We start from the raw sequence: 25,622 nt of genomic DNA, 5'->3' as shown, positions 1-25,622 counted from the left end.
ACTGGTACATGACAGGAGCTGAAATAACATCACAGCAGTAACTGGAATTAATAATCCCCACAAGCGCATGACAGTAACAGAAATAGACAGACACCAATTGGTAGAAAGTATACCTTAGTTTTACCAGACCACTGAGCTGATTAACAGCTCTCCTAGGGCTGGCCCGAAGGATTAGACTTATTTTACGTGGCTAAGAACCAACCGGTTACTTAGCAACGGGACCTACAGCTTATTGTGGAATACGAACCACATTATAGCGAGAAATGAATTTCTATCACCAGAAATAAATTCCTCTAACTCTTCATCGGCCGGCCGGAGACTCGAATTCGGGCCTACCGAGTGCTAGGCCACAGCTCTACCGACTAGAACCCAACGAAGAGCTACCAATTGGTAGAAAACATTAACGTACATAATATACTGTGCATGGCAGTCGCAGAAATTATTAAATTCAACAGCTGCGTGACGGTAACTAAATTTAACTGGTACGTAACAGTAACTGAAATAGATCTCCACTAGTACGTGGTTGTAACAGAAACATATTTGTGAAAATTGTAGAATATCTTCGTTCAGAATTTACGATAAGATCTAATGAATTATTTTGATTTTGCAGTAATCTTAAAACCCCTTGCGCGTGTATGGTAAACACTGCGTTGCGACCTTGACTGGAGTAACGTGCGCAATATACTTGTCGGACCAAGGCGGACTGTAAAATGTTAATTGGTGGGTGTTGCTGCTGCTGCTGCTGCTGCTGCTGTTGCTGCTGATAATAAATGTTAATATGTGTTCTTAATATTTCTGTTGTTATTCGGGTAACGGGATCGTACGGTATAGTTATTTCCGTCAATAATAAGAGAAAATCTGTTAAGAAAGAAGACTGTGTATTTCACGTCTGCTTTCGTTTGAAGTGAAATATTGCATTGTATCATTTTGCTTTTTATTATTTTTTTGTTATAGATGATTCTTCCTCAAATTTGACAATAGTTTTTTTCTGTCGACTAACTCTTCCTCTTAAAGTCTTGGAGTCCCCATATTTGATCTGTAGGACAGCCTTGTGATCTTTGTGAAAAATGGCAAAAAGCTTTCAAGTTGGGAAGGATTAAAATAGTTTCACCCTAAATTATTATTTTGCCGTCTGTCTTCTAATGGAGGGACTGCGAATCATAATAATGTAAAGTAGAATCAGTTCATTTCTTTTACGTGTTTCGCGGTATGGTGGCTCTGGTAAAAAAGCTTAGCGAAGCGCCCTTACATCCTGTCATTAAAATGCGACAGGTGACTCCTTGCAAGGATACTACCGCGTTGTCAGAATGCAGATTTTATTGCCCCCCTCCACTGAAAGTTTGCTTTTAGTTGTGGAAGAGAGAATCTATTAGGTATTATATTTGAAATTCTAGATGTAATTTCTTACATACGCACATACGGTATATGCATATCTTCGTGTGGGGGTGCAAAATTCATATGATTTCCATTAGTTTGCTTGAGACGGCACAAAGCATATTGATAATATATGATGTTTGTAACACATTCGCTGTCTCAGTGCCACTAACTAAACTACACCAAGGAATGAAGCAAACCTCTCGTAGTGACTTAACCAATTCATAAACATGATTACGTGAATTAGTTAAACATGTATTGTTTAACGATGTACTTTTACTTGTTTTACTGCTATCCATGTCAGGGACCGCAGGTCATTGGTTTTCTCAGATATCTTTCAAACTGATTATTTGATCGAAATGGTACTCTGACACCGTGTACAAGACACCTCTCGCTAATTTTTGGTAATATAGTGTATTGTCAAATGGTTTTAGTTAAAGCGTTTACTCTAGACTTACATGGTGTTGCCAAGCATCGCCAAACTATGCATTTGAACGCCCTTTATCTCTATCCCGTCCTTCCCTCTCCTTTCCCCTCCTCATCCCTCCCTCAACCCACTTTCCTGGCCTCCCCATCTCCGCTCCCCCTTTGCTGTCTATGAGGAGTAGCAGACGTTCGATTGCGTTGATCACTCCTGCTGACTCATGCGACTTTGCCTTTAAAAGTCAAGAGTAAACGTAGGTTATGAGCATGCTTTATTTATGTTTGCTGTCGCTGCAAGATATGCAAATGTGTTATGAAAGGAATTTAATGAATAATTTTATGCCCAGACGTTTTGGTCCTTAGCCCAATGTTAACCTCCCAGACCTTTGATCTAAAATAGAATAAAAAAAGGTTGGTAGAAACTTTTACATGCGTTTCTAAAAACCCAAAATGCAATGGAATGGTCCTTGGCTCAGCACCGATCTCTCTCTGGAAGTTTGTTTAGAAATATGCTTTCTAAGTTATTGCTTGATGCTTAAAACAATGCTCTGTGTCGATACCTTTCTCGTTTATTTCAATGTTTTAAAGCATTTATTTTATTTCTGTTCCCAAGTTTGCGGTATGTTTTATTAGAATTTATAGACTGAAAACCAGACCTGAATCTCTATACTGATATTTACCTTTATGTGTTTACCTGTTATTATCTTTGACATTGCTTTTCCGGTACTCCATCGTGGTATTTGTTCGTGTCTTTTACTTTAGCAGTCGCATAACTCGTCAAAGGACCTTCTCTCACGAAATGTTTTGGATTCTGTAGTGTATTGATATATATATATATATATACATATATATATATATATATATATATATATATATATATATATATATATATATATATATATATATATATATATATATATATAATTTCATGATGTTGCCTTGTAATACGTATATCCTCCTATAATTTTGACATATTTACTTTTTTCATGTGTTATGTTTAATGATAATGGTTGTTAGTTAGTTATAAATGATTTGTTTAACCAGACCTCTGAACTCTAAAGTGTCATATTTAGTTTGGCATCAGATCTCAAAAGAGCTAATGATTACTTGATAGCGTAATTTAGAATTGTTATTATAATTTTAATAGTAACACAATTTAGAACGAATATCTTTCTTGGTAAAAGCGCAGTATGTGAACACGTGTGTGTGTCCACCAGGGCTTGTTTCATTTCAATTGTCATCAGTTGAGATAAGAGGGAACGCTTTGTTTTGGGTTAGCGATGACAGGTTTGCAAAACAAACGCCGATTCGTCCCATACGGGCTCAAGACGAGTGATTTCATGTTGTTACTTGCGTTGGTCGAGTCACGTATGCCACTTTGAGAGAAAGAATACGTGTCCTGATCAATTACGTCATGTTTTGTAAGATGCGTTCAAAACGTTTTGCTGGGATGACGTCACTTTCTTCTAGAAGCTTCTCCATTGTATCTCGCACCCAAAACGCTTTAGTGACGTCACCTCCCTGCTTCTAGAACTTCCCTTTTGTATCTCGCACCCAAAATGCTTTAATGACGTCATGTAATTGTTTCACGTATTACTGGAATCCTAAAATCTTTTTGATTCTGATTTCTGAGACCAGTTGATTTGGTTCTCTCTCTCTCTCTCTCTCTCTCTCTCTCTCTCTCTCTCTCTCTCTCTCTCTCTCTCTCTCTCTCTCTCTCTCTCTCTCATTCCTAATTAGGAAGAGATTACTTTTAACGTAATTTTTTGTGGTCACTTTTAACATTAACTTTTGAGATCTGAATTTAGCAAAGTTATTTAGTTCGTAACGGCGCCTGGTAAAAAAAGTGTGTATTGTGTAACGCAGCTGCAGCAAGTGATTTACAGAGGTTTTCACAAGTTTGTGTAAGGTAACGTGAATTTTACTTATAATACCATGGTATGATAAGTTAGGAAGTTGTGGTATGATAAGTTAGGAAATTTTGAACAAGTGAAATCATTATTGATAAATCTTATGTGTATTTTTGTGTGTTTTTCTACTTACAATTTCTTTATATTTTCACATTTTTTATGTTTGTGATGTAACATTTATTTACATAGCAATGTAAATATTTCTTGTAATTTAACATTGCATACTTAATTTAACATTGCATACTTAATTTAACATTGCATACTTGATTTCATTTATTGAGATTTTCTTTTTAAATCTTGAATAATTCTTGATAGTTTAAATTTTGCTTGATTAATTTAAATTCTGATAAAGTTTTTTGTGAATTAGTTTTGTTTCATAATTTAATTCAAGAATTCATTGAGTTTTGTGTTATTTTCAACTAATAGTAAATTTTTCAGATTGTGAATTCTAAATAATTGTGAATTTTAATTATAAACTTTGAATCTGAAAATAAATTTTTGTATTTAACATTTTTAGAAAAACAGTGTTTCATTTATTGACCATCAGTGAATAGGATTGATTGTGTGTGCATAAGGCAAAGTGATAAACATGTTTTGTTCTTTTAGTTTTGCTAAAGTGAATTAAGACCAGGGAAACAGTTACAGTTTTTGATGGAGTGATGCCCTTTTACTCTATAAGATTTCTAGTTTAATTTTTGATACCTCACACATATTCTGATAGACTTAGTTTGATTTTTCAAGTAATTAAGTTTTTTCTTAAGGGATCACTGTTACCTTTAGAGTACAAACAATTAATGTTATGAGAGTTCAGGTATCTGGCTGAAGTGAGGTATATTTTGAATCTTGAGATTAGTTGTGTAATAACCAGGTACTTGATACGCATCATATATATATATATATATATATATATATATATATATATATATATATATATATATATATATATATATTTATGTGTATATATATATGTGTGTGTGTGTACTTGTGTGTGTGTTGTGTGAGTACATAAAGAGATGGCAGAAGATTGTCATGCTGTGGTGATGTGTTCTGTAGGAGACTGGATTTTTGGATTACATGATGTCAAGGAATATTCATAAGCCTACTACGAAAAGAGAGTATGGTGAGGAAAAATTACTTGTTACGTTGTTTCAGTAGAGAGCAGGTGAAGAGTAAACTACAGAAGAGGAGGAGATTGGAGTTCCATTTGATCATTACTTGATTAAAACAAAAATGAAAATCGAATGTTGTTGCAAATTGACTGAAGTGTTGCTAAGAATGTCAGGAAGAATAGTGAGTTTTTTCATAGATAAGTAAGAAAAGCATATTGTTAGAAGAAGGATGAAAGAGGGCCAGGGTCAAAGATACGAAAGTAGGAACGAAGATTGGCAAAATTCAGGGACGAGTAAGTGAGTCAGCAATGGAAATAGAAAACTCTAAGGGTGGGTAGTGCTTGATTATGGTGCAAACATTTTTTTAGATAAAAAAAAATTGTTGATTTTGGATATGTTATTGCAGTAAGAGATAAAATCGTGTAGAGTTTTGCACAAGGATGAATGAGTTAGTCAAGGAAAACATAAGACCATGTAAGATGTGGTGTAGCGAAAACTTATTGTTAAAATGAATTGTATTACATACTTATGGAAAGAAAAAATTGTACTGAAAGAGGGAAATGCAGAGAAAAAGGTGGGTAAGAATAAGTTTAAGTGGAGACAAACTGCCTGAAGAGAATGTAGTCATGTGTCATTGAGTTGAATATTTATAAACGATATTTAAATTAGGTATACAAGCCAGATCTGAATCCTACAAAAGAGGAAGGAGTTGGCGTTAATCTGAGAATACTTGTGGAACTGACTGTTGACGATACAAAGATATTTAAAAGGATCAAGAATTGAATGGTACCAATAGTTGATGGGATTACAAGTAAGATTCGATGTATTGTGGTGATAGTGCAGTTGAGCTGCTGACGTGCTGTGTTGGAGAGTGTTTGGATGAGGAACTATTGCTCTGTTTTGTATAAAGAGAGGCGTGATTATGTGAATTATAGAGGCATAAGGGTATTTAGTATAACTGGGAGGGTGTATGGTAAGGTTTTGACTGCGAAAGTGAGATGTAACAAGGATTCATAGGGAAACGGTTGTGTGAGAACTTGGAGTATTGGACAGGGAGAAAGATTCTGAAAGAAATTATAATGCTCTTTGGGAGGTTGTGAGAATATATGATGCAAGATTAGAAGTCTTTATGAAGGACGGACGTGAAGCTTGTCTTACTAGGTCTCATGCAAATTGTATTGTTTGTATTGCTAGATGGAGAGATAAGGAAAGTTATAAAAAAGAAAAGGTAGTAGAATTAAGTGTCAGTTGACGAGGGATAAGAAAAGGGGTCAGTGCCATAGTGGGAATGTTTACAAATGACAGTTTTGGTTGGTGACAGTAAGGAAGGCTGTAGAAAATGGAGAAAGATACAGTCCAGAATTACTTGAGAATTATACCCAAAGTACCATGTTTATTTATATTGTATGTATATTTTGTCCACCGCAGACCTTCCTTTTTGAGGGGGTGACATTACAAGGGTACAGTTTCCCGGTTTCTCAACAAACCTCGAGGGGTGAGGTTGCTAGACCTATGTCGTTTTAATAGTCCCCATCAGGCGTTGGCGTCCATTTACGGGTAAACTATGAGAAGCAGGCCGACAGCGAGCTACAGACTCAACAGTGGTGAGTCGAGCGTTGCATCATTCGCCATGGCTCTCTTTCACCACGCACACACACACACACACACACACACACACACACACACACATTTATATATATATATATATATATATATATATATATATATATATATATATATATATGTGTGTGTGTGTATATTCCTTTGTCTACTTTCCATGATACACACAAATACATTATATATATATATATATATATATATATATATATATATATATATATATATATATATATATATATATATATTATATATTTTCCTAGATTTCATGATCCACCTGCTATATTTGTACTGTGATCAAATCTGTAGGCAGTTTTAGCCAGATTTAGTTCCCTCTTTTTGTGAATGTCCGCAGAATATGAATGCTAGTTTTTAAGAGGTGTAACGGTCTTTCATCAAGGCTTACGAACGCTCATGCTATTCGCGTATTCACTCATTTTTATGAAGTCTAGCGTAGTCATAGTCTTCCCGCTAATTTTGGTCTGGCAGTGCGCTTCTCTCTCTCTCTCTCTCTCTGAATGTCCTTGATGCTAAGGATATGCTGTAATAGCAGACTTTTTGTTTTATGATTATGTTCCGAAGGTTTCGGGAAATTTTTTATACTAACTTTTAACCAGCAGGTATGTTGTGTAATATTGTACATGATATTTTGATATAAAATAGATAATGCTACTACTGTAATTAAGTCCCTCTGTCCTTGCTTAGGCGTAACTACTGCGTTTTCACTTTATTTTTGGTCGTTTTTGCTAAAGCAGACAAGCCTGATTGTTAAGTCGTTCGAGGTCCAGAATGCAAGAACTCGTCTTTAATTGCTCAAAATGATGTAAATCAAGGTTTAAAGAATTCGTTAGGCCTTGGTGTAAACAGACGCAGATGCTTGGCTGCCGTAAGTTCATTCACTGCCAGTGTGATGTTTAAAAGCAATTGAACGTTTAGAGATATTTTGTTCTGTCGGCCTTGAAATATACATCCTGTAGATTTTCCCCCGAATTCCATAAGGAATGCAAGCCGAACATCACGGACTTTGGGCTTGATGATTCAGTCGTCACTGCTCTATTCAGATGCGACAGTAAATATCACCTTGTCATTTACTGAGTTGTCTCAGATTTATGTAGTTTGTGTTTACATATTTTACTAAAGATTCGCGTGTTTAACACGAATTATTTTATCGCATTTATAGATGCTATCCCATAATCAGGACCAGAACAGGTAACACGGCTGGCAGGCTTGGAGTTGGAATTATCCTGAGAGGAGCTTTCATGGGCGGTTTAACCTTGACCAGGAATGTGTAGTTAGAAAACGTAGGTGCTGGGTCTGAAAATATCGGCACACAGCGAAATCTTTTGTGTGTGGCCAGGTATCTTTAATAAACCTAAACTATAACTCCAATTGGATGATCTTAAGCTTTAATTTTTTCCTTATTTGTTTCTGTCGTTGAATTTGTATTTCAAATTGGGGAGAGGTGAGGACGAACGTTTCACGAGCAAAAAATGCTGGAAAAAAAAAAACTTACGACTAAGTTCCCTTTCTTGGAAGTATTTACGAGAATATCGAGTGGAACCATTAAAGAAGCAAAATAAAAGTAAAATTTAGCGTCAATGAAATAGATATCAATGGCTGTAAGTCATTACTCTCAGGTTCTCAAAAATTACAATGTATAATCGTTCAAAAACATTTAAAATACAGTAACAGGAAAAATAAACAACCAATGGAAACAACGAATACCAAATCAAGTACTGCGAGAACGTACACGATCCATTAAAAAAATTCCAGTCGTTAAACTCGGCAAAAAAGGTAACTGACATATTTAAAAAAAAAAAAAAACATGACCGGCGAACGGTGATTGCTAAGAACATGAATGTAAAAAAATGGACTGATAAAAAAAAACACAGGAATGTAACACAATGTGCAACAAAGCAAAAAAGCATTAAAAAAACACGACCGTCCCAAGAGACTTATAATATGTATATGCAGGGACAAGCAAAAAAATCTTATGACGAATTACTTTACGATTCTGATGTTTCATAAACTTGGGTCGTAGATTATTTTTGACATCACTTCGGTAAGCATAATCATATAATTTAACATTGAATATATTTGTCACATAGTTAAAAGAATTCTATAGAATTCTTTTAATTATATGACAAATATATTCAACGGGGTTTTCAGCAAGTTTCTCTTGAGTATTTATGACATATCTAAGTTTTTACATCTCTTGAGTATTTATGACAGGTTTACGTTTTTACATCTCTCGAGTATTTATGACAGGTTTACGTTTTTTACATCTCTCGAGTATTTGTGACAGGTTTACGTTTTTACATCTCGAGTATTTGTGACAGGTTTACGTTTTTACATCTCGAGTATTTGTGACAGGTTTACGTTTTTACATCTCTCGAGTATTTATGACAGGTTTACGTTTTTTACATCTCTCGAGTATTTGTGACAGGTTTACGTTTTTACATCTCGAGTATTTGTGACAGGTTTACGTTTTTACATCTCGAGTATTTGTGACAGGTTTACGTTTTTACATCTCGAGTATTTGTGACAGGTTTACGTTTTACATCTCTCGAGTATTTATGACAGGTTTACGTTTTTACATCTCTCGAGTATTTGTGACAGGTTTACGTTTTTACATCTCGAGTATTTGTGACAGGTTTACGTTTTTACATCTCTCGCGTATTTATGACAGGTTTACGTTTTTACATCTCTCGCATTTGTGACAGGTTTACGTTTTTACATCTCTCGAGTATTTATGACAGGTTTACGTTTTTACATCTCGAGTATTTGTGACAGGTTTACGTTTTTACATCTCTCGAGTATTTATGACAGGTTTACGTTTTTACATCTCGAGTATTTGTGACAGGTTTACGTTTTTACATCTCTCGCGTATTTATGACAGGTTTACGTTTTACATCTCGAGTATTTGTGACAGGTTTACGTTTTTACATCTCGAGTATTTGTGACAGGTTTACGTTTTTACATCTCGAGTATTTGTGACAGGTTTACGTTTTTACATCTCGAGTATTTGTGACAGGTTTACGTTTTTACATCTCTCGAGTATTTGTGACAGGTTTACGTTTTTACATCTCGAGTATTTGTGACAGGTTTACGTTTTTACATCTCTCGAGTATTTGTGACAGGTTTACGTTTTTACATCTCGAGTATTTGTGACAGGTTTACGTTTTACATCTCTCGAGTATTTGTGACAGGTTTACGTTTTTACATCTCGAGTATTTGTGAGTATTTGTGACAGGTTTACGTTTTTACATCTCGAGTATTTGTGACAGGTTTACGTTTTTACATCTCGAGTATTTGTGACAGGTTTACGTTTTTACATCTCTCGAGTATTTGTGACAGGTTTACGTTTTTACATCTCGAGTATTTGTGACAGGTTTACGTTTTTACATCTCGAGTATTTGTGACAGGTTTACGTTCTTACATCTCTCAAGTATTTATGACAGGTTTACATTTTTACATCTCTCGAGTATTATGACAGGTTTACGTTTTTACATCTCTCGAGTATTATGACAGGTTTACGTTTTTACATCTCTCGAGTATTATGACAGGTTCACGTTTTTACAGGCCATTTTGCATACGAACTCCGTATATTGCTTCTTGTAATTGTTTAGAAAATGAAAGACAGAAGTCTACTTATGAACGCAGTCACTTTAATTGGATCCCCGCTGTATTTTTTTAGCTATAATTTTTATATGATTTTGATCCTAATCTGAATGCCCTTTTGTTATGCTGTCTAGAACTACCGAACTTCCGTGAGTAGAAAACTAATGAACGTTATATGAACGAAAACATCACTTGTTGTTTTGTTTTTAAATCCCACTTATTATTATTAGGATGCAACATTGAAAGTTTTTCTTACCTTGAGGCTGTTGAATTGAAATTCTTTACAACACAAAAGGCTTTTAGCAGTTTTGTGAAGGAGTGCAAACATATAGAGGCTGTGACACATTCAGTGGATACTTTGATTAAATATCACTTTTCCAGTGTTTAATTTAAGGAGGTTCAGCAGCAAAACATCCCTCTTGAAGCAGCAGTTATATCAGATCCTTGGCATTTGACAAGACAGAGCAGCAATTCCTGTTTGACGGTGCGTTCAAGCAGGACAACATATCCAAAGATGTATTTAAATATCGATTCCGCCCTTTTTTTTTAGCACATAAATGTTGACACAAACAAACTGGAACCAACTGCCTTGCCATCAGATGTATCACCAGTTCCTCTGTCAGTACTCAAAATGATGAAGTGTGGATGCTCATCATTACACTGTTGTTCCACTGCACGCGGTAACTGCTCCAGTGCTTGTATTTCATGTTCTGTCTTTTGTGCCTGCCAAGCAGAGAGGGAATTTAAAAATCCCCGCACAATTTCTCCTTCCAGGGAAGAACATCATGACGAATGTGTCAAAGGGGTGATGTTGATACAGACAGAGTTGAGGTGTATTCACCCGATAGTGACTAGACATAAAATTATAGAAGTATCCCTGTATATGCATAGCATTCTCTCAATAAAACTTCAACAGATCAATTGTATTTTATTGAATTTTATGAACATTTTTATAATTCAATGTTGATATGTATCTCTGACCTCATGTGAGAGTTTAAGAAATATCGGCTTTGTATTTGACCAAGATTTGTGATATTTGGCCTCAGAATTATAACATATTCTGAAAATACTGAAAATATGATAATTTGGAGTCCACAGTTGTATTCCTTGGGTACATAAACATGCATTTTGTTACCAAATTCAAGTCTCTATATCAATTAAGAGCTCGGATACAGTTAAATTTAGGTTTTCTAATAGCCATCTGCCACCATTTTGAATTTCCTTAAAAATTTTTTTTCCCCAAGGGTGCAAGTTCTGCACCCGGACGTTATATCATAAGTAGGTCCTAATCTACCAGAAGAAAACATAAAACATCTGTTATGTGACGAAACAAGGCTTTGTGATTTTCCACTGGACTACATCTTGAACATTTCGCCTTCATTCTTTATTCTTTTGCAAAAGTTTTATGTTTATACATAAGCTGAGCTGACGCAACCGCTTTCGGTGGAAACACCGTTCGAAACTAGTGTACTCGTTTTCGTGGTACTCTTCACCTGACTTCTAATGCACTTCGCGCTTCATCTTTGGATGATTCGCCATTTGACATAAGGCTCTGATTAATTTCCCAAGTGAATTCTCTCCACCAACTTGGCCTCACCACGTCAGTTTCTCTTGATATTGCCAGTTAGACCCTTCAAACCGAAAGGTGTGCAGTAAATGTTGCTGTCTGCATTCAGTATGCAGCCATTCTGCCGGTGTTATTCAGCTTCTATAGTGTCAGTTATAGTTATTTCCTTTCGATGGAAATCGACCTCTATTCGCAAAATGTACAAGTGCTGTCTGTTAAAGTTCAGGAAAAGTTTCATGTGCTTCCAGAACTCGCTTTTCAAGACTTCCCAACATCGACACAGTAGTTTGGTTATGCGATGGCAGTGAAATGCATGAAACTGCAGCTAAGATAATCATTCTTTTACTGCGTTTAGCCATAATATTCAACTGACAAGCAGCCAACATAAAAATGCTTAAAGAAGTACTCTATGCAACCATATGCTTTTTTTAATAAAAAAATCCTGTAAGGTTTTTCTGGCTTTCAATAGAAAAGACTACGACAGTTTTTGACACTTGATAATTAAACTGTTGGGCAGATGGTAATCTCTTAACCATCGTGCACTAGAGCTTTACTCTATAAGTATATGGAAAAAATAGAAAGCAAACAAATCATTGGGGTTTTTTTTTCTTAGGCCGGGCGGTGCTTTAATACTTTCATATCCCCTTCATGGCCCTCGTTATATGAAATTGCCGAAATAACTGAGAGATATTACGGGAGAGAAAATATTATTATGGAATCATGTGAGTAATAATGTAATGCCGTCATGAAATAAAAATGAGTAATCATAATTTTCGGATTATTGATTTTATTATTCAGTGAAAATTCTTATGAGAAAATGCTAAGAAAGAACAAGGATTTTTTCTTTGAATATATTTTCTCTAAATTTTTCGCTTTACAGTATTTTGTGTGATAACTTTTCAAGTGCCAGTTGAAGTCCTTCGTTCCGAAGGCGGTATGTATATTATTTAAAGTTTTACTTATAATATTTTTATTATGGATTGTACGTCGTAATGGCATGATATATCATTCAAGTGGGGTTAGACACACAAAAAAAAAAAAATAATAATAAATAATTATAAAAAAACTGATGCCACTGCAACCGTCTGTTAAGCAATAGTTTATGTTGAATGAAATTTGCGGAGTGTAGAGAAAAACGAACTTAAGGACGAAGTTTGTGTTGGAACTAACAATTTGCTAAACTTTAGTAACCCATTCAAATTGCTTGGTGACCCACGTATGGGTCGCGACCCAGTTGTCCAGTGCTACCGTTCTAGACCACAATCGTCCAGGAAAACTGTGAAGTAAGTATGAAGCTTCCACCAATCCTCCAACATCTTTTAAGAGCGCTTGTCAATGAGCTCAGGCCAGTCTTACAAAAATCAACGCTAAAAACAATTGAATAAATCTAGATTAAGTTTAGATTCCTATCCATTGTCAAGGTTGGCGTGGATATAATTAGAAAGGCATCATAGGTTCTTATTTCCTGGGGTAAATTAGAAGAAATTAGCACATCAGAAGAGAAAACTTAGGTTATGTGATTGGTGTACTAAGATAATGTTCCATCTATATTAGATTTTGTAGTCTATAAATTAGTTACATCTGTTAAAACTAATTTATGTAATTGTTATTACTGTAACGATAGAATATCAATGAGATTAGCCTAAATGTATCTTTATCATTCTTTTCATTATTTACGTTTGATGTTTTTAATATACAGAAATGTTGAATGCTACTTCAGTATTTTAGGAATTTATAGAATTTATGAAAAACATCCATACTGTAAAAAGAACATTATACAAATCTATTCCAGAATAGAGAAATTTAATATTTTTGTTTATCTCATGACAACCCAGCTTTATAAAAATGAATCGGTTTGAATGAAATACTCCTGATGGAAAATGAATCTATTCCTCAAGCAGACAAAAGCAAGATACGGTTTCCGGTAGGAATATTCGGACAAATATTTTTTAGACAGCAATTAAATTCCCGTATTTTCTGTCCTGTATTAATTCACTCATGTGAAATGAAACACTACGGACATAGTCAGCTAGAACATTCATAGCTTCGCAGCGTGACATGACGTAGTTATAAGAATGAATCAACAGTTGAAAATCAAATGCAGTACTTACATCAATGACGTAATCAGGCACATCACTGGCTTTGTTGAACACGGACACCCGAGGGTTAACGATGTACAGAAATGCACCTAAATGCTGCAACACTGTGTAATTCGGATTCAAGTAATGGTAAGGATTTAACAGGTGAATTACATCGACCATGGTGGTCATAATTCTGTTTTAATACTGCCTCTTGATAAAGAGAATGAATCAAGTCCAGCTAAATACGCAGGAAGTTGGAAGTAATTCAGATTTGTTTTTCTCTCTATGGACTAACGTGAGATGCGCACCTCCCTCTCGCTGTCGGTGCACTCAACCGTTTGTACGAGACAGACCCACCAGAGCTCCAGGCCAGCTCGTTTTGTCCTGAAAGAAGGACTTACGAGACCCCTGGGCTTGCTCGGTAACACGTTCTGAGAATCCTTATCCGGTAATTATTTATAAGGCAGCCTTGTTTATTTTTTTTTCACTTATTTGGTCAAAGCAACGTGAAAACTTTTCCATGAAAAGCAACTTTGCGTAGCAACAGGACTGGGATATGCTGTAATAAAATGAGATGACAAAACATTTTTGCAAAAGAAGAAATGGTAAAACACCCAACCTTACTCCAGCCACTCGTCAACACCGCGACCTTGCCGACCTCCTGACTCGTGGATACAAACATAAACTATAATCAAATACTTTAGCTTTTGAGTAAACATATGTATGTATATATATATATATATATATATATATATATATATATATATATATATATATATATATATATATATATATATATGTTTACTCAGAAGCTAAAATATTTGTACGCAATACATGGATGCGCTCTAGGATGAATATATATTCAATGTTTATGAATGTACGAGTATGCTTGAAAAGTAAAAACAAAAGGGAGCAGTTCCTTTAGTCCCTCCACTGGTTATAAATGTGACAGGAAGTTTGAAATGGGATTTTCTTTTGAATGAAACGTCCATTGGGTTCATTTGTTGTCATTTGTCTTTTTTGTTAATAATTTTACTTTCATAATTTATTCCTCTTAGTTTTCTTTTCTTTACCGGGCTTCGTTCCCAGGTAGGCCCTGGGCCTTGTATCGTTCTACTTTCCCAGCTTCAGTTTGAGTTGCAGCTTGGCCTGTAATGATAATAATAATACAAAAACTATTTTGTATCGGTAGGTGCAAACCGTGACGCGGCTGTACGTATTTGCAGTGACTGCAAAAATTTCTCGTTGTTTTCAGCAACGTGCTGCCGGGAATGGTTACGCAGCAGCAGTGGTATTTTAAAATATGTACATTTCGCGAAATAACTATTTTTAGTCATATTTCGTCTTCTCTTATTTCAGTGCACATTCACAACTACGCAAAATTCCATTTACTTCATTCTTCCCAATTTTATTATTTCAGTGCTTATTCACAATTGATTTACATAGATTTACTCACTCTGGTATTGTTTTATGTAATTATTGCTCTTGATTGCTGTAGTCTTATGTTTTATTGATTGTGGTAAATGTCTTCCGGGAGATCTTATACTGTAATTGAAGCTTTAGTCTTTTCTCCTTCTCAAGGTTAAGTGAATGTCGTGTTTCTACTTTCGACGAAGTTGGGATTATGAGACAGCTTGCAATTTATTATTAGGCAAAATGACATCAGTTTTTTGAGCTACCCGCGCCAGAGCCGTATATACGGCTCTAACCCGCGCAGGCAACTGGCCCGAGACCTTGAAATTGTGTGGAGGGGAGGAGTTGCCGTAACAACCAAAGTCTGGAGAATAAACAACATTGTTTACTAACGGTTATCGCAGCAAAGATGCCCTGTTGCTTATATGGTCTCTGAACCCAGTGCAATTTGTTGGTGTAACTGATACATGTAACAAAACAAAATATTTACAAATACAGTAGTATAATAGCTGAGATCGGTCCCTTGTATTACCAACTCCGCCTACTCTAACGAATTCCAGCGTATGGCCACAAATCATGGATTTATCTTCGCATTGTTTCGAGAGGTTGTTATGTTTGAAGATTTTGACCATCCAGATGGATTGGTGTCTGAGATAACAGTCGAAAACTACCGGCATCTGTGGAAGAACGAGGATCAAGCGTTGGAACTGACGAAAAGTTCTCAGGTGTTCATGCAGTATCGATCTCGTTGTGTGTGTGTGTCGTGCAGGTGCGTTAACGTACCCACACATATATTATATATATATATATATATATATATATATATATATATATATATATATATATATATATATTATATATATATATATATATATATATATATATATATATATATATATATATATTATATATATTATATATATATATATATATATATATATATATATATATATATATAATATATATATATATATATGTATATTGTTACGTGTGGGGCTTGGCTGATGAGTTTATGAATTAATTAACGTAATTTATGAGGCCCTGAGTGCCAAGGACACATGTGACCTGTCATTTGAAGCTAAAAATTAACCTCAAAGACAGACAATTACTTAATGGAATAAGGTTGCCAGTCGAGAAAAAAACCCGACACAGAAAGAATATGTAGTTAGCGAGTAAACTACATGAACAATCGCCCACCTTCGGACACAGTCAATTTTCCCTTTGCTTCACATAAGGTTTTAACACAACGGATTACATCGTATGCAATTTAGTACTGGTAGAGGCTATTTCTCTTCCAAACAAGGGGATCGAGACACAAGGCTGCCTGAATGCTGAAAATTACTTACTTAACCTTCCCTAATTCGTAATTACTGCACGGGAATAGTGGAGTATCGCCAAGCAATATAAATTATTCTTAATCTAGACTTCATAAAAGTAAATTGGTTACATGGGTTATAGTAGATGGTGGCGAAGAGGGAAAACAAAGTAACTGGAAATACAGAAAGAGATACTAGCGAATCGACGAAACTCTGCATAATTTCCAGACTTACCGTGGACGTAGGTTGTTTGCGCATACAACGGACGATCAGAAGTCTTGAAACCGGCGGTCATCACAGCTCACTAATACCAATGAAGACAGTAAGAGGACAAGTACAAAGAAATTAGTTATACAAAATGCATGTGCCTCGCACGCTGGCGAATTTCTCTCTGACCTCTTTCGGTCAAAGCAGGATGGCTGTAGTCGGAGGCCTACGCTTCGGGCAGTCTGAAAATTCTGACAAAATATCGCCGAACATAGAACAGGGAAAAGGAAGTTTAAGACCAACTTCAACATAGGTTACTTGGTGAAAGTCTCCCTATGGGTTTAGGCCCCTAATGCTAACTAAAAGACATTACTTTTGAAATACCTGGCCTATCCCTGCACATACAAAGATGCCTTTTCGTCTTTGTTCACGTATTTTCTCTACAATAAAATGCATAGAGGGCGAACAGCAAAATATCTATAAATATATATATATATATATATATATATATATATATATATATATATATATATATATATATATATATATATATATATATATATATATACACACACATATACACACACTGTTTTTTCTTTTTTTCAGTTACAGTACAAGGTGAAATTTATAATCTGATAGTCACGAGTACTCAAACCTGTTTTTCTGCTTTAAAGTCAGAGCTTGAGTAAGTTTTCCATGTTTTCTTTATGATTGCAGATTCTCCAGTTTAAGCAGCTTAACGGTCATTTTCCCTGATATGGGTAGATTTACTCTGTAACACGATTTTCATTGTCATTTTAATCCTCAGAGCCCAAGTACAGGAATCATCAACAGCATTAGTTACTTCTCAAATCTACACAGGAGATTCACCATTAGTAAATTAATCCCTTCAGCAAACTGCATAATGTTTATATCCTGCATGCATTTCCTATCACTCTATCCATCATGTTTTAGGTGTCTGCTCACCAATCTATCCTCTCCACATAACCAAATCCTTGTTTTATCCACATTTTTCATCCCTTCTGCACTTCGTTTTCCTTTTGATGAAAATACCATCACCAACGGAATCAGATGTTAAGCCCTAGAAATTCTTTCAAAATAAACAACCAGTGTGCCCTTTCCATCAACAGAATAAGGGTGTCAGAGTTTCAGAAGAACAGGCTGTATTGAAACAGCCACTGGGGTTTGTTATTTTCTTACCTGGACTTATTGCTACTACAGATTCTCGAAGGCTCTGTGCAAACACTTTTGCCTCCTTGCCTAAATATAATCATCATGAATGTTCAAGATCTCTCCCTTTGGCAAGACAACACCCATAAATTAGATTTATTTGAATAAGGAATAGAAAAATCTACTGTAATTTTAAACATCTGTAAGAACGACACGTTTTCAATATTAAAAATTAACTTATGTTTTTAAGAGTACAAACAGCAAGGACTTTGCGGCGTGCAGAGTTGGGCGTAAGTTCTGGTGACAGAGGTGGTATTTCCTCTTATTCACCTCCATAAGAGACCATCAGCTTCATTATTATTAGCAAGATGAAGTTACAAGCATCGCAGATACTTCAGTGTTAGTTTCTTGTGATGATGATGATGCAGCTCTGCGATAGGCAAGAAAACTTCCTCTACGAATAAATCACATGCGGTCATTCACATCTCTGTATTTCATTCCAGGGAAGAGGTCTCGTGTCAGGCCTCAGGTGCTTAGGCTGGACAGTACCGGATTCTCAAATCATATGGCAGTAGAATTTTCTCGGTCCCTCCATCACACCCAAGGCTTCAACCTCCTTGGTCACACCCACGGTCTTGGTACATACCTAGACTGTGGGTCACACCTTTCCCTGTGTTGGTTGCCTCTTGGACATTTAGTGGGAGGTGTGACCCAGAGATTCCTCCATATTGCTTATCAGTATCATATATACTTTTTAAAGGTCCCTTAATCTTGTCTTTTTTTGCACTTTTATGCTCTAAGACACTTGATTCACAGTCTTTCTTGCCTTTAACTAAATAGTTCTTCATCTTTCATCCTTATACATGAATTAATTTCTCAGTCACAACGGATACAGTCCCCTTGCATACTTATCCTTGTTATGTTAAGTTAAGCATACCTTAGTTTGACTAGACCACTAAGCTGATTAACAGCTCTCCTGCTGGCCTGAAGGATTAGATTTATTTTGCGTAGCTAAGAACCAGTTGGTTACCTAGCAACGGGACCTCCAGCTTATTGTGGAATCCGAACCACATAATAACGAGAAATGAATTTCTATCACCAGACGGAAATTTCTCTAATTCTTCATTGGCCGGTCAGAGAATCGAACGTGGGCCCAGCCGAGTGCTCATCGAGAATGATACCAACCCATCCAATGAGGAACTACTTATCCTTGCAATCTAAAACAATTATTTGTTTTATACTGCAAGTATTCTTCTCACTCCTTATTTGATTCTTCCCTTTATCTATTCATGAATTCTCCTAAAAGAGCAAGGCGCCAGTTGTATACATAGAAGAATCCCTGTTGAGTGATATACCAACTGAAAAGATCAGTGGCCTGTCTAAGCAAAAGCGAAACACGCTCCCAAGGAGGTTTAATCAGGGGAGATGCCCTATTCCAATTGAAAATAATCGGCTCTGTAAAGGACTCCACCCTCTTCAAAATCCTGCAAGTTCTATTGTATAGAGAGAAAAACCATTCCTCAAGTTCACATCTGGAATCAGGAGTGTAATGGTCCCCTCAGTCTATAAGTAAACGACATTATTTATGTAGCCAAAATTAATATATATATATACACATACATACAGACAAATTATATAAATATGTATATCAATATTACAGAGGCCTTCAGGAAGACAAAACAGTGCAGCAGTTACTGTAACATTCATACTTCACCTGCTGAAACTTTAGGCACTTCTACCAACATGCAAGGATCATCAGCAGCATGTCAAGCTCTCCAACTCCTCCATGCTGAAGCCATTCACCGTCATCTTGCACGCCATCTCCTATTCCCTGGATGTTAAAGCTCTTCGGTATTTTGCACTCTGCAAGCCAAACGCCCTCCATTGTTTGCATATGACCATGTGAATGAGGTATGAGAAGGATACGGAGGTCTACACCTTACTAATTTATTTACAAAACATTCACACAGGTCAGTAGCTCGTGTGAGCTACAAAGTAGTTCCGACCTCTTGACAGATCGAGGAAGGGATTAAATTCAAGCATCTGTGTTTCTTCACAGACATAAATTTACATATGGATGCTTACAAGAAATCTGATTGACAATCATACATACATCACTGGAAAGCTGGCATACCAATATACAGAATGAGAATAATACATGAAAGGTGACAATAATGGTGAATGAGATATTTGCATAAAAGGTGTGCGAGAGAATTTCTCTCCCGCATGGTTTTCCCTCCTGTGTTACTCATTGCGGGAGAAAGCAGAGTTTGATCGTAGGCCTGTCACGTGGGCGCTACAGGGTTCCCCCCCGGGGAGAGGCCTATGTATGTGGGTCAGTTTCTGATATGAATGCAGGTTTCGGTTGGTTGATTGAAACCCATGTCCTCCCGTCTACTGTCGTGTGGTAGGCCTTTGGTTGTCTCTGGAGTATACGGAGTGGTCCGGAGTAGTTTTGGGAGAGGAGGGGTTTGTGTGCGTCTAGCCGGATGAACACGTATTTTACATTCCATAAATCTTCGGAGACGTACACTTTTATGTGTGCTTGGTAGGTTGTCTTGGCCAGTATTATTTTTTCTATCACTTTTTGGGTGTCAGATGGCAATGTTGGGTTTGTTCTTTCTTGGAAGATGTCCGCTGGCAACATCAACACTTGATCGTACAGGACTTCTGCTGGAGATGTGTTGAACACTGCGTGCGGGGTCGTTCTCAGTCCTAGAAGAACCCATGGCAGTTCTTTTCTCCAACTTCTGCCCTGGCATCCGGCAGTGAGTGATGTTTTTAATGAGTGGTGCATCATCTTGATGATTCTGTTGGCTTCGGGCCTGTAGGCCGTCGTATGCGTTATTTTCGTCCCCAGTCTGTCAGCGAGGGCGTTCCACAGGGCGGATGTGAAGTTGGCGCCGCTATCGCGGGTGATGATCTTGGGGACTCCATGCCTCCTGACCCAGCCAACAAGGGATTTAATGCAGCTCTCCGCAGTCTGCTGTTGGATGGATATTGCTTGCCGCCACCTGGTGTTCCTGTCTATTACGGTAAACAGGTATTTGTACCCCTCTGAGGTGGGTAGGGATCCCATTGGCGAAGTGTATATGAGCAAGTCGGCGGTTCATTGTTTTGAGCTCCTCTATCCCGCTTTCGACGTGTCTCGTGACTTTTGACATCTGGCACGGGATTCACTCTTTTGTCCACATCTCTTCTCATCCTCCACCAGATGTAGCGCTCTGCTATGATTCAGGCGGTTGATCGGCCCGATTGGTGGGATAGGTTGTGGGCAAGAGCAAAGGCTCTCCTTCTTAGTCCCTCTGGCTTTGGCTCTCCTTCTTAGTCCCTCTGGCAAGTATGGGCGAGGGTATCTGATACTCATCTCACAGGTGATGGTTGTCATTCCACTGATGACTGACAGGTCGCTCCATGTGAAGGCGGGATTGATCCGCTGCAGTTGCTGCAGGCCCTTGTCATCCTTCTGGCCTCCACTACCTCGGGATAGGCTATCCCGAGTTGGATGATGTTGGCGCAGTTTCTTGATAGGATGTATGCCACAGTGTTCGCTGAACCTTTCGGGTGCTTTATGGTGCAGGAGTGCTTGGCTACCACTGACAGGTGCCATTGTTGTTGCACTGACCATGCTTCTGCTGACTTTGTGAAGGCATGCACCAGTGGTTGATGGTCCGTCTGCACCACAAACTATCGTCCCTCGAGCATGTGGCAGAAGTGGCAGACTGCTTTGTAGACTGCGAGGAGCTCCCTGTCGAATGTTGAATATTTCTGCTCTGCTGTAGAAGGCCAGCAGGCGACGACCATCATGTGTCCTGCTCAAGTACAGTGCCCATCGCCATATTACTTGCATCGGATGTCAGAGAGGGAACTATGGGGTAAAGGAAATATTAGTGTTGTTGCAGAGGTTATTGCCGCTTTCGCTAAAATAAATGCTTTGTCTTGACTTTCTCGCCAGTTTGACTTCTTTTTATTTCCTTTAAGGCATTCATATATGGGCTCATCATTTTTGCAATGTTTGGTATGAATTGGTGGTAATAATTTATTAAACCTGAAAATTCTTGAACTGATTTTACTGTCGCTGGTTCAGGGAAGTCTGTTATTGCTTTCACTTTCTCTGGCAGAGGTTTAATGCCCTCTGGACCCACTTGGTGCCCCAGAAACTCCACTGTTTTCTTTGCCCATTCGCATTTGTCTTCCTGCACTATTAGTCTGTTTTCTTTCAGTCTTTGTAGCACTATTTTCATATCTTTGAGGTGTTGCTTTAAATTTGGACTGAAGATCAGTATGTTGTCATCATATACCACGCAGAATGAATTATGGAGGTAATTCATTCTGAATTACCTGAATGGGGTGATGATTGTGGTCTTCTTGATATCTTCTTTTGCTACTGGGACTTGGAAATTCCCTTGTAGCAGATCAATTTTTGTGAATGTTCTTGCTCTGTGTCATTTCATTTATGTCCGCTATATGTGGCAGAGGGTATATGCCCGGTTTTGTTTTCACATTCAACTGTTGGTAATCTTCTGCAGGAGTGCCATGTTCTGTCTGACTTTGGTACCATATGTAGGGGTGACGACCATGGACTGGGGCTTTCTGGCATATTCACGCTTCTTCCATCACTTTGAATACCTTCTTTGCATAGGTGAGCTTCTCTGGGGCCAGCCCTCTGAATCGTGGGTGGATTGGGGGTCCTTCAGTCTCTATGTGGTACTGAATGGTGTGTTGTGTTGGTTTTGTTAGGTCATGCTTCAGGTCGTCTTCGAATATGCCTTTGTATTCTTGTATTATTTCTCTCACCTCTTTCGGTGGGACATCGGTTGGGATGGGGCATATTTTTTCCTCTCGTTGACTCGTTGATACTTTCGTTGTTGTACGTATGCTCAACTTTTGGGGAGATAATTTCTGTTGTTCTTGGGATCAGCTGTTTAGCTGCTACATCGACTAGTAGGTTGCGCACTTTTAGGAAATCTGCTCCAAACAACGCCATCGTCACTTCTGCTGTGATGAACAACCAGTCATATTCTTTCCCACCAAAAACAATTTTTATCTCCCGAGTTCCGTACGTTGTCAGTGGTGCTCTGCTGGCTGTTGATACGTGGAAGTTGGTGGGGGGAGTGGGGTTGAGTCTTTTGTTCAGGCTGGCTGGGATGAATGATCTGCATGCTCCGGTGTCCACTAAGAACTCCATGTCAGATCTTTCATCTTTTTCGAAGAAGCATGTTTGTCCTTTTCTTTTATACCTGGAAGAAAGAGCAATGAGCAAGCACAGTTTCTCTTATGAGACAACCTATCTGCTCACCATTGATGTTAGTATGCGTGGGTCGCATCTGCAACCCTTCTGCATGTTTTTTGAGAATAGGCAGCCCCTGTCGCATTTTCTAGCCTTGTTTTCAGACCTCCAGTGGAAAAAGCATAGCCCTCTGGAGGTTCTTGTTCCTTCTGTTTAGGCTTCCCTTTGTAGCCCTGTCCGACCCTCCGAGATGACCCACCCCTCCACTGGCCCCCTGGACGCCTCCTCCAGGAAGCCTGAAGCCGCCCCCAAACTCGTACCGGACAAGCTGACCAATGAAGGACCAGCTGACGTCATCCTTCAGCCTGCTGCCGCCCCCCTTGAGCTGGCTACTGGCGGATCGGCCTCCGTTATCCTTCAGCCCTTGAGCCGGCTACAGAAGGATCAGCCGCCATCATCCTTCAGCCTACTGCCGTCCCCCTCGAGCTTTCCTTATCATTGATATATGTTTTATCACTGTTCATTTGTTATGTCTCTCACAATCGCCATCTGTTTGTCTGCCGACAAACACAGATGTCCGAAACATTACCTCTGTTTTGCTCTGTCAGTGTGTAGATGCTACATTGCGGCTCACACAGGCCAATAACATCTTTGAAGATTCTGTACACATTCAGTAAGGAACCAACAATAAACCAGTCAACACCCAGCCAGTATGTCACTCAATCCCGTCCTTACATGGTAACTTAGGTAAGGAAGCTCCTCAAGGGGGTTTTTCAGGGGGATCTAGTGATGGGTGAAAATTTTCGGGAGGCCTGTCAGTTAAAGGGGAAGAGGTGATGGGCGTTTCTTGTGATATAGGACTTCTGGCTGAGCCCTTACAGCTGAAGCCAATTGTGAAAGGGTGTGCATGGTGTCGATGTCTCAGTATTTATTGAAACTGGTGCATCTGTTAATCTGGTGAATTATGATTTATATCGATCATTGTTTCCCGATCATTGTTTGAGGCCTACTAAAGAGACAGTATATGATGTTTAAGCAAATAGGTCGAGTGTTTTTGGTTGCACAGACCTTTGTTTGTCCTTGGGAAGTAGAGTTTTTATAGAGCCATTTTTGGTTTTACAAGGGACTGCTTTGGGGAGTACAGTACATTGTTATTGGGTCATCCAGCATGCCTGCGAAACAGAATCTTAGTTCATAAGGGGGTAGGCGGTATAACTGTTGGGGTACCTGGGTTTTTTGTCCCTTACGAGGATATTGATGAGATTAAAGGGGATCACGATAAGGGATCGGGTGTTGGTAATCATTTACGGTATTTATGGTTTGATACTGAATATGTTTCTGAGGGGAAGAAGTGTTATAAGGGTATTTTATCAGAAGTTGTGGTTTTGGGCCCTGGTATGGTTGCTCTGGTGAAAGTCCGAGTGAAAGATGTGAAAATGACCAGACAGGTGTGTGTGAGTGAGGGTAGCGAGACGCTCAAGGTGTAGGATGTTTCGTCGGCTCTCTCTCTCTCTCTCTCCCTGTTTCTCGTTTCTGAGCATCTGCACAGTACTCATTCCCTTTTGGTTTCTGGCGCCTTGTTGTGACTGATGCCATTTTATTATCAAACCCAGGAGTCTTTTGGAAATTTCTTTGGCCTGAGTTTTTAAATGATGATGTCACCCCTTGGTCACGTGGTGATCTCCACAAGTACAGGTAAATCCATCCTAGTATTATTAATTGAATATGTTAAGAGACTAGTGGTTTAGTGATCATGATGCTGGTTGACATTCGTTGGTGGCCACCCGTATCATTTTACTCATCTAAATGTAATTATGAGGATTCTGTTCTTAGATTTGCCTTACATTAATCCTTAGCCTTTGTGCAATGCCATGTCCCTCCGTCCTCTGTTTTAAATGTTCGGGCTTCTTTTTTAAAGATGTTTAATAGAGACTCATCAGAGTGCATCTCTTATGACCCTCTTCACTCATTTATGAATTTCATCTGCTGTTAGTTTGTATTTGAATTGTTATTATTCCTCATCTGTTGAAAAAGGGGCTAAGCACATCATTCGTTGCAGGACTTCATTGCTGTAATTTTTCATATTTCAGTGGAAATTTCCATGAAATTTTTATTAGTGTGTACCCACGAGGAAACAGAAAACCAGTGAAAGAGAAACTGTGAATAACCCTTGTGACTCTTACTAACTACTTCTCGAATCTATAGATCTATAGCTTGTTCCCCGTAGGGGGGTAGTGCCGTCAGTGCTCCTCATGCAGTGCACTGTAGGCATTGCTTAAGATTATTTGCAGCGTCCCTCGGGTCCCCCGCTGCAATCCTTTTACTGTACCTCCATTCTTATTCTCTTTCTTCCATCTTGGCATCCACCCTCGCCTAACAGTTGTTTCAAAGTGCAACTGCGAAGTTTTCCTCCTGTTACACCTTTTAAGCCATTTTAATGACAATTTCCATTTCAGCGCTGAATGACCTCATGGGTCCCAGTGCTTGGCCTCTGGCCTAAATTCTATATTCCGCCCCCTCCTCTATAGCTTGTTTTCCTAGTGAAAAGAGCATCCTCTTCTTCAGTTTGCTTGAACTTGCCACT

General features: G+C 38.0%; 1 protein-coding gene across 3 annotated transcripts in view; it reads right to left on the bottom strand.

Annotated features, from left to right (window-relative positions):
• The window catches only part of LOC136843230 (alkylglycerol monooxygenase-like), a 790,153-nt gene that overhangs the window by 25,751 nt on the left and 738,780 nt on the right, over positions 1-25,622 (bottom strand). Inside the window, exon 1 of one of the 3 annotated variants that reach the window (XM_067111312.1) lies at positions 13,733-14,043. The exons of the other annotated variants lie outside the window; for them this stretch is intronic. Coding sequence (XP_066967413.1) covers positions 13,733-13,891 — 159 coding nt within the window. The 5' untranslated portion in view covers positions 13,892-14,043. Of the gene's footprint in view, positions 1-13,732; positions 14,044-25,622 lie in introns of those variants that run through there. 3 annotated transcript variants of the gene reach the window in all.

The sequence above is a fragment of the Macrobrachium rosenbergii genome, chromosome 11 (assembly GCF_040412425.1).
Source record: "Macrobrachium rosenbergii isolate ZJJX-2024 chromosome 11, ASM4041242v1, whole genome shotgun sequence".
NCBI classification, from domain to species: Eukaryota; Metazoa; Arthropoda; class Malacostraca; order Decapoda; family Palaemonidae; genus Macrobrachium; species Macrobrachium rosenbergii.
The sequence above is the reverse complement of the archived record's forward strand: the minus strand, read 5'-3'. Positions and strand labels throughout refer to the sequence as shown.